Source organism: Octodon degus, unplaced genomic scaffold (genome assembly GCF_000260255.1).
Source record: "Octodon degus isolate 3935 unplaced genomic scaffold, OctDeg1.0 scaffold00413, whole genome shotgun sequence".
Lineage (NCBI taxonomy): Eukaryota > Metazoa > Chordata > Mammalia > Rodentia > Octodontidae > Octodon > Octodon degus.
In genome coordinates, this window is record NW_004524989.1 from 50,503 (window position 1) to 60,880 (window position 10,378).

Genomic DNA, 10,378 nt, shown 5'->3' on the forward strand with positions numbered 1-10,378 from the left:
GACAATAGAATATGCTTGGTATTTAATGAAAGCCTATACTATGCAGGGCATGAAAACATCTATTTCATTTAATCTTCATAGTACTTATAAATTGTGTACTGGTTTTTGCCCTTCACAGTAGATATGAGATTCATACTGTATATGCCCTAGTTAGGTAGATCCATGCAATATAGTTACGTAATGTTTTCAAGAAATATTTCACGTTTCTTTATTCAATGCCACATATATTTATTAATGTTTATTATATACAGGGCACTGTAACAAAGAGATGAGTATGAGACATTCTGTCTTGTAAAAATCTAATCACATTTGTTCATAATATAGATGAGAGGTTGCAGCTATTACAATGATTGTAGCTAACTTCATAAGCTAAAATTATCAGTATTAAATGCTACAAACAATGCAATCAGTGTACTAATGGTTGCAGACAGACAAGTGATTCCAAGTTGGAGGAGGGACAGAAGTCAAATGTGGTTTGTTGCCACTGTGCAGGGAAGCATCTCTTAAGCTGTTCAATTACTTAATGCAAGAGAACCAGGAATAACATACACATTTCCATTTTATTAAAACATTGTATAAATACATTGCAGTTGGGCACATCCATTCTAAGGCACTGTTCTGGTTTGAATGCAATTCCACAAGAGAAAAGAGAAGCCATTACATTCGGTATTTTTCATCTCCACATTCATACTCCTCTCATGTTACATGTTTATTGCTACTGGGAGCTCAATTTTAACCCCAAATGTATAGCAGCATCATACAGGGACCTGGATGTCAAGAGTTAAGACACATCCTGGCTCTGGCACTTGATATGATTTGGCACTTAATTAGAAACTCTCTTGCATTGTTCTCCATGTGTTTCCCAACTCTTGTTTATAACTAAAGATATTATAAACTCTTTTATGAGCCTGACCCATGAACTGTATTTCTTTACTAGCTTCTGTTAAGCCTAGAACAGGACTAGTTAGGCACATAGCAGACACTCCCCAATGCTTTGATATCAGTTGCAAGCAATTCAATGCAATAGAAGAGATATACTTCCCTAGTCCTAGTTAAGGAAAGGATGATTGGATTGGATAGCTTCATAAAAGAGAAATACTTGACTGTCTTATTTTTTGTATGTTCATAACAAGGAACTAGGCGCAATAAATATGTTCACATACTAACTGATAATGAGACTTCTTCCCTCATGTGGGAATTTGAGTTGCTGCCAGGATTATATAAAAACGTTTACATAAGTAACAACTGGGTGGGTGTACATAATTGTAAGTAAAATTCAAAAAGGGTGATAATCACTGGCAACTTTTTCATTTGCCTGAATTTGTGATCCTCACCTTGACATGGTGTGTATCTGTATATGTATGTGTGTATGTGTGTGTACTTATAATGAAAGTTAAGAGGTCAAGAATCACTGAACAATTCATAAATGATATAAATCAGTGATCCTCACCTCCTTGAAATGATACATGATTATATTATACAAAAGATGTGTATCTTTAAAAAATTTTATAATACCCTTAAAACAACCGGAGATAACTATCTTGGGAGGAACAGAAGTATATTGATAGTTACAGAAATATTTGTTTAAGGCAGTGTGTTCCAAGGGACATTTGCAGAATAATAGTTTTGTCAGCTATTATTGGATGAACATGAAAAAGGGTGTACTGGGTCCAAGTACATCTGGAAAACGCTGAGCCAAAAGAGGTGCTTTCTCCTCCTTTACTGGCAGACCTCTCCCCAAGTCTCACAAGCTAGTGTGCATTATGAATCCAGGAAGGGGAAACAGCAGGAAGCAACTGGCAAACTTACTTGTAGAATATCTTCCAGAAATAAGTGTTCTATGACACATTCTTAGGAAGATAATGAATGAAAGAATGGGTAAGATTTCAAAAGCCCTGAAAGATGCATGCAAAATACCAAAGCAAAGCAAAAAGCCATGGATACTGGTTCTTCAGTTCAGTCAATCTCAGTCAACTAGTAATCTACCTGGACAATTTCAACAGTGAAGTGGGTTCTTTACTTTTTGTAGTAATGGGGCTCAAAGCCAGGGCCTTCCCCAACCCTTTTCTGATTTTTTATTTCGACACAAGTTATCGGAAGTCATTAATTTGCTCAGGGGGGACTTGAACATGCTATCCTCCTGCTTCAGTCTCCCAGAGTGCTGGGATTACAGGTGTGCAACATCACCCGTGGCTTCAAGTGGACTGTTGCAGACCTAGAGCTTTTATCACCAAGTGAATACTCTCCCTCTATGCACCATCACCAAAGACTTCCAAATAAGCAGATCAGCAAACTACAAAAATCAGAAGTAAAGTCTAAAATCTTAATTTTCTTAAAAAAGAAATATTTTAATGGAAATAACCCAGTTTTCACCAGGTAAATACTACCCCTCCATCCTTGTGCTCCTGACATGATTTTGCTGTTTGACAAAATTCACTGTCTCTCTTCTTGCCACCTTGGCACATCTAAGGCTTCAATTCACTTTTAATAATTATACAGCAGAATATGTCTCGTACTGCTACAATAGATACATCCCATGGGCATGGTTATCCACCATATCGATCCTACCTCTATTTCTGCTTTATGCTTCTATGTATGATGTGGCTGTCTTGCAACACAAAATTTCCCATTTTAATTAAAAACACAGTTGTGGAGACAAGAGAAATCAATTTAGGAAAGCTGCTACTGTAAGTGGCTATTTTAGAGCTCATGCCTACAGCTTGTATATCTAGAGCTCAAATGCCCAGAGCTCATGTCTGGAGCTCAGACAGATTTTAAAATTAGCCCCTCTACCTTTTGTAAAGAAAGGTTGAAATATATCAACACTTCTAATGCTCTCTGCAGTTTTTGATTCTCAAAATAAAAATGCTAATAAAACCCAGTCCCCACCCCCCCCCAAAAAAAGCTATTCTCATGAGTCCAAACAAAAATATCCTTCCACACAAAAGGATTCTACATGTTACAATGTTTTTGAGTTAGTGTTAGTTTCTGTAGGACCTGTCTCCCTCAACAATTCCTAAAGAAGTCCTCTGAAATGAGTGACCTGGTGCATAATAAGGCCTGCTCTCTGTCTGAAGCTTTTAGAACAATGACTACACTTGTATGGCTTCTCCCCTGTATGGATTCTTAAGTGGATAACAAGACTTGGCCTCTGCCTAAAGCTTTTCCCACAGTAATTACATTTAAAAGGTCTCTCTTCAGTATGTGTTCTCTGGTGCAAAGTAAGAGCGGTCAGTCTACTAAAACTTTTCCCACAATTATGACATCTATGAGGTTTTTCACCTGTGTGTGTTTTCAGATGTCTTTTAAGACTTGATCCATGACAAAAACTTTTCCCACATTCAAGGCATTTATATGTTTCTTCTTCGGAATGAGTTCTCTGGTGCCCAATGAGGTGTGAGCGTCGCGTGAATCGCTTTTTACACACAGTGCATTCATAAGGTCTCTCTCCTGTGTGAAGTCGTTGGTGTCTATAAAGGTCTGAACTACGAAGGAATCTTTTTCCACATTCAGGGCATTTGTGAGGTTCTTCTCCTGAATGAATTCTCTGGTGCCCAGTAAGTTGTGACTTCCGAGCAAAACATTTTCCACACTGAGGACATCGGTGAGGTTTCTCTCCTGGATTCTTTTTCTTTTGGGGCCTAGGATTGAGAGGTTCTTCTAAGCTGGTACTCTCAGGTGTCTCCCCTAGAGTGGGGTTTTGGTGATCCACAAGTTTTGTTAAATCTGTCTGTAAATCCTCTGGTGGAGGCTCCCACTGATTTTCTAATGGAACAAAGTCTTTTTGCATCACAGGACCATGGAGAGAATTCTCCTCTAAAGTTACAATAAATGGATATATATTCTCCAGTTTTTTCTGTTTTGAAGCATCTTCTTCATTCCCTATCCCCATCTCAAAACCTGAGAAAAGAAATAAAAATTGAAGATGTCAATTGTATTCTAAGAGAAAAATAAATGAAGGAAAACCAAGAGTCATATTAGACCACTAGCAGGAATACAGAAATTCCTAAATGGAATACCAAGCCCTTCACAAGATTATGGTTTTTCGGTTCTTTCTTCCCCCACTTGTCAATGAACAAGTAATTACCAATCTTGGAGTCGAGTAACTGTTTCATTTCTTTGGAATCCTGCAAGTCCTTCACCCACGACTCTTCTCGGTGCTCCAGTGGGAAGTTCACGTCAAGCTTTGGCAGTGGAAATCCTGGTGAGAGGAGAGATGAGAAGCAGAATAGTTCAGTTCATTCAAGGCTTTTCCAGAATTTAGGCTGATTTCTTGGACACAGGCCCCTTCATGCACATCTCCTCCTCAGTTACTATGATTTCATCTGGAGTCACTTATAAGAGATTTTTTTAAAGATAAGAAGAAAGCAAAAATGAAGAAAACATCCTTTTGTGCTCACTTCAATGCTGCTCTCCAATCTATGGATGGTGAGAGATTAATTGTGTGCTGAAATCAATGTGCTAAATTACTTACACATCTATTCTGATAATAGATCTACTTAGCTTAGAGCTAAAATGATGTAAATCTTTAAAATTTTTGTATTCTAAGCCTGGGAAATACTGTTGAATGCTGAGTGAAGCTAGAAAGGTAAAAGTAGGAGGTGATGAACTGTTTAATGGCGTAAGTTCAATTAAGACTGTCAAATTAAAGTGGAACTTGAACTGGGCTGACAGCCAAGAAAAGTAGGCATTGTTTCAGTTGATGTCCACAAGTGAGGGCCAGCCAAATCGCTCAGTGGATTAAAGTGCCTGCAAGCAGGCAAAAGGGTCAGAGGTTCGATCCCCGGGCCTGCCATGCTGGCTCCCTATGGGGCACACTGAGCCAGCGATTGAGACTGGGTATGGTAGTGCACGCCTGTAATCCCAGCAATTGGGAGACTATAAACAGGAGAATCACTACAAGCCTGATCTAGTAGTGAGACCCTGAACACCCTGTAGACCCTTCCCTAAAATTAAAAAAAAAAATCCACAAGTGGATTTTCTTAAAATTACATCAATTAATGATTAAAATGTGCTTCTAACAGTCAATCTAAGGACATGACATAGAGGTAAAGTTTCTGCCCCTTGCTCTCCTGTGTCTCAATGTTACTCCCACCCCATCCTCACTGATGGCCACTGTGGATAACATCCTGTTCTCCATGCTCTTCTCCACCTTCCTCATCTCTGGTAGAGTATACTGCTTTGCAGTGAAATGTGGGTTGGAAATGGCCAATCTGAGATGTAAATGTGGGGTGATTTTTATATATCAGCATTATTAAGATAGCATGAGCAAATTAGTTTAGCTAATATTAATCCAAAGGAAAATTTACATTTCTAAGCATTGTAGCTAGACATAGGAAGTGGACTAAAATATCTTATTTATTTGTTCTATGGGGTAAAGACTGTGTATATCCTTTTTAAGATTAGGAAACACAAAGATGGATTTCAGACAAATGCTGTTTAAATTTCCTATTTTTTTTTGTTTGGATTAGACTAAACGGTAATATGGAGTAAGTCAAATAATTGTGGGACATAAATCAAAGTAAAGCTGTTGTGCAATAAAGGGGGAACAAAGTGAATAGAAAAGGTATAGGTGTAAAATATTATGATTTATATCCAGCTGTAGAGAGGACATTAGAGATATTAGAGATGGACTCCTAGCAGGACACTGTAATGACCTCTGTAGACCCATCTCTCAGTGAAACTCGTAATAACTTTTAAAAGTAAAAAATACAACATATAAAGTCTTTCCAAGTGATCTTGAGATAAGCAAACAAAATAAGGACTAACTCTTCCACTTTCAACAGCAAGGGGGACAGTGTGATCTGACTGATAACTATCTTGCTCCAGCTGTCCTCCCCAAGTGGCCTGGTGCCACTGACCTTACTGTCTTTGTCACCTCTGCTGCTGCTTTATCATCTGCCCTCTAGGACATGCTGACAGAAGCCAAGTCTCCTCTGACAGCTATGATGTCTCTCCCTGATGCCCAACTGCTGCTACTGACTCTCTGAGGAGCAGTAGAAAATAGCACCGGACAGCACAAAGATCAGGGAGAAATCGGACCCACTGCTGATATCCCTGGCATCCCCAAGCTCCACAGGCCCTTAGTTTATGTGGTCACACCTCCTGGAGATGCCCTGAAAGCAGTGGCAGTACTGGTGTTAGTCCCACCACTTCAGGGAAATATGAGAGCTATCAATCAAGCAGCCAATTCCCATGAAGTTTGAAAGATCTGAGACTGCCCCACAGCCACCTAGGGAGATATCTGCCTTGGCCAAGCAGGCCTGAACCTATCCCAGATAACGTTGTCCCATAACATTCAGATGAGCCCCACTTCCCACTACTACTACAAAAGTCATGGACTGTGAAATGCCAAAAACAATGCATGTATAGCCTGTTCCACCTCTACATACGCAGCACTCTCTTACACTTCTTGGGTCAGTTTACGAGGGCTCCCTGCTGTGCACTAGCCCTTCTCCTGCAGCACAAGTCCCAGGAAAGCCTTGCTTGAGGAGATCTATGATTCATATCTTGGATGAAGAAGAATAAGCAGGTTGCAATAAAAAGTATTTGTAATACCGGGGGCTATTAGCCTGAAATAGCTCTAGAACACAGCAGAGCAGTGAAGAGCAAAAACTGATGGGAATCAGTGGTGACTATAGTAAACTGTGGAGACTAGTGGAAAGGCAATGGATGCTGTTGGAAGAGCTGGAGAAGCAGCCAGGGGTCTATTAGACTTGGCTCCTGGGTTGCTGATAAGGGTGGCAGGAGCCACCAAGAGCTATAACATCAAGAGCTAAGAGGCACTGGTATTGAAATCTCAGAGCTATGACCCTAAAGGGTGAGAGCCCCTGGCAGTCAAAGCCTAGAATTGCTAACATCAAGTAAAGTTTGTTATTGCTCTCTGAATTAGGTAAAAAGACCCTTAGCCAACTGGTGACGACCTAAGAGCACAAAGCAAATGAAGAAAGTCTTGAGAAAGGCTATTAAAATTCTTTGAGGAAAATGTGAATTTGCGGTATCTGAATCCCACTCTCAGTTCCTTATCTTACTTTCAGTTCCTTCCACCACAGAATGGTGGAGCAAAGAGTCCTGGATGCCCTCTTTCCCACAGCTACATGCAGGGGAATCTCTGCAGGGACTTTCACTAAAATATATGCAAGTTGGTGCACTTAATGTCTCCTTGCTTTGCCCTGAAACCCCATTCACATTTCACTTTTGGCCATGTCCTTATGACAACATAATTTGCAATGATTTGTCTAAGTTCACTAATTCTCTCTTCTGATGGTTCACATCTACCTTTGAACCACTTTAGTGAGTTCTTTTTCACTACGGTTTGCTACAGTTTGGATTCACAATGTCCCTTCCAGGGCCATGTGCTAAATGCTTGTTCCCTGCTGGACACTACAGGGAGGTAGTAAAAACTTTAAGACACGGGACCTGGTGAGGGGCCTCAGGTAATTAGGGGGATGCCCTTGAAGATGACTGTGGGACCCCAATCCCTTTCTCTTTCTCTTTCATTCATGGCTATAAGATGAATGGCTTTGTCCCACCATGTACTCTTTACCCTCGTGTTCTGCCAAAATCCAAAGGGGCTGGCCACTCTACCCCTCCAGAGCTACGAGCCAAAATAAAACCTTTCTTATAAATGGATTATCTCAAGTATTTGTTATGTTACTGGAAATCTGACTGACAGTCATTAGATCTTTCAACTCTAAAATTACCATTTGATTTAATAATTTCTGCTTATAGATATTCTCTAAAGTGATGCTGTCATAACTGTTTCTTACTTTTTGATCATGTTTTCCTCAAGTTCTTGAAACTTATTAATAATGGCAACTTCTAAGGCTTTGATAAATCTCTAGTAAAACATATGAGCAGATTCTCTCTCTCTCTCTCTCTCTCTCTCTCTCTCTCTCTCTCTTTTTTTTGGCAGAACCGGAGATTGAACTCAGGCCCTTGCGCTTGCCAAGCAAGCACTTATTCTACTGAGCTATCTCCCCAGCCCCCACATGAGCAGATTCTATTGCCTACTTTTTTTTACCTAAATAATATAGATCATACTTTCCTGTTCCATGTATGTCTCACAATTTTCTTGGAAGCTGGGCATTTTAAATAATATATTGCAGCAACTCTGTGTCATTCCCTCAGGACTTTGCACTGTTATTTGTTTGTTTACTGAATGGCTGGACAATTTTAGTGAAGTCTCCTCTCTACAATCCTGTTACTAAGAAATGTTAATCTGACAATTCTCCTTGGGCAAATCCTTGCATATGCACAGCAGCTCTTGAGTCATAGTCATTTCTACTAAACAGAAAAAAAAATGAAAGATTAATGGTTCCAAACTCTCCAGGTATATTGAAAAAAATTAAACCAATACACAGGAAGTTCAATGAATTCCAAGCAGAATGAGTACAAGTGGATCTGCAAACGTATATCATCAAGGGGATCCACAGACACATCCTAAACATGGAAAGGCCAAGCCTTGAAAGCCAGCAAGCAAGAACTGACTGGTCAGTTACAAGGGAACCTCAATGAAATTAAAAACTGAATTCATATTAGAAGCATATGGAGGATAGGAGGTAGCGAGATGACATAGTAAAAACGATCAGAGACAATAAAAACTGTCAACTAAAAATCTTACATTGGGCAAAGCTATCATTCAAAAATGAATATGCAACAGAGATTTTCCTGAGAAATAAAACTGTGAGAATAAATTGCTAGTAGACTTGAAGTTTCTCATTCTAAATGAAACTTAATGCTTACTTAAAGAAACAGCAAAGGGGCAGCGAGATAGTTCAGCAGACTAAGTGCCTGATTCGGCAAGCACAGGTGACCAGGGTCAGATCCCCAGCACCACATGCCACACTGGCCCCACCCCTGGGCGCACTGAGACAGTAACTGAGTCCGGGCGTGGTGGCTCATGCCAGTAATCCCAGCGTTGGGGAGGCTGAAAATAGGAGGATCACTATGAGTCCAAGCTACGTAGTGAAACCTATACCAAATACGTTAGAAAACCCAATAATAACAAAATAGTAAAAAAAAAAAAAAACCTAGCAAAGATAAAGGTAATTATATAATTAGGAAGGGGAGTTTAACTGAAAGCCTCTGTTTCTTTCCCTGAGGACTTACAAGGGCTGCAACAGAAATGTATGGCTGCCAGGAAGAGCAGATGAGCTAGGTAACAGCAGAGTTGTATGGGACTAAGGAAAGATGGAATTTAGTAACTCAAATCTACAGGAACAAATGAAGAAAATTAAAAATGATATACAGGGCTGGGCAGATAGCTCAGTGGTCTAAGTGCATGCCTGGTAAACGCAAGGACCTGGGTTCGATCCCTAGTACCACATGCCCTGCCAGCCCTGGAACCCTGGGTACACGATGCAGGCTGGGAAACCAGGCACAGTGGTACAAGACTGTAATCCCAGTGCTGGGGAGGCTGAGACAGGAGGATCACTAAGTCTGAGCTATGTAGTGAGACTCTGCACCAAATAAATAAATAAATGCATAAATGATTGTTTTTTTTAAAAGAAATGATAGTGTTAATATAATAAAAGTTGGAATAGATCTTTTGTAGATGGGAAGGGGGTCTACGGATGGAGGGAGAGGGGAGAGAGAAGGTGAAGGAAAGTAATAAGGACTGATATGAAGCATATATGTACCAACTCTAGATGCTGACTGTATTTAAGTACTGCAAACATATGCTGACAAAATAAATTTAAGAACATAAAAACCTATACAAAGAAAATATAAACAAAACAATACTATATGTGTGCGTATTTCCTTTCTCTTCTTAGGTTCCATAAAAAGCTTAAAATTTTACAAAGTACTAACTATAAAACTGGTTATAGTATTTTCTTTTATCTTTTTGAGACAAGGTCTCATTATGCGGTTCATGCTGACACTGACTTCACTTTGTAGCTCAGCATGGTCTTGAACTCACAAGGATCCTCCTGCCTCAGCCTTCTGAGTGCTGAGATTATAGTAGGCACATGCCACCACGCTTGGCTGTTATATTTTTGATAAATATTATAGCACTATCACAAAAAGGAATAAACGGGTATAGAGCTATATAAAACATATATTTTTGTATCTCACTGGTATTGTTACTATATCTTGGGAGCTGATTTTAAGTTCAGATATTCATTGAAAAACCATAGATCAACAACTAAGGAAGTAAATTTACAAATTACAAAAATTCACTAATGTAAAACATTAGAAATATTTACATAATGCAAAAGAAAGCAATAGAAAGATCAAAGGAACAAAAAGGACATGAAACACAGAAGTAGTAAAATGGCAGATGTAAATCCAACCACATTAAAAAAGATTAAATGAATGGATTAAGCAATTCAATGAAAAGGCAGAGAACCTTAGACAGGACTTTTTTTTTTTTTTT

General features: G+C 39.3%; 1 protein-coding gene across 1 annotated transcript in view; it reads right to left on the bottom strand.

Annotated features, from left to right (window-relative positions):
- Nucleotides 1-273: 273 nt before the first annotated feature.
- Nucleotides 274-10,378, bottom strand: part of Znf449 (zinc finger protein 449) — a 16,559-nt gene continuing 6,454 nt past the window's right edge. Inside the window, exons 4-5 of the mRNA XM_023708610.1 lie at nt 4,088-4,201; nt 274-3,900 (exon numbers count right to left, since the gene is read on the bottom strand). Of these exons, the coding sequence (XP_023564378.1) occupies nt 3,017-3,900; nt 4,088-4,201 (998 nt within the window). The 3' untranslated portion in view covers nt 274-3,016. The remainder of the gene's footprint in view (nt 3,901-4,087; nt 4,202-10,378) is intronic.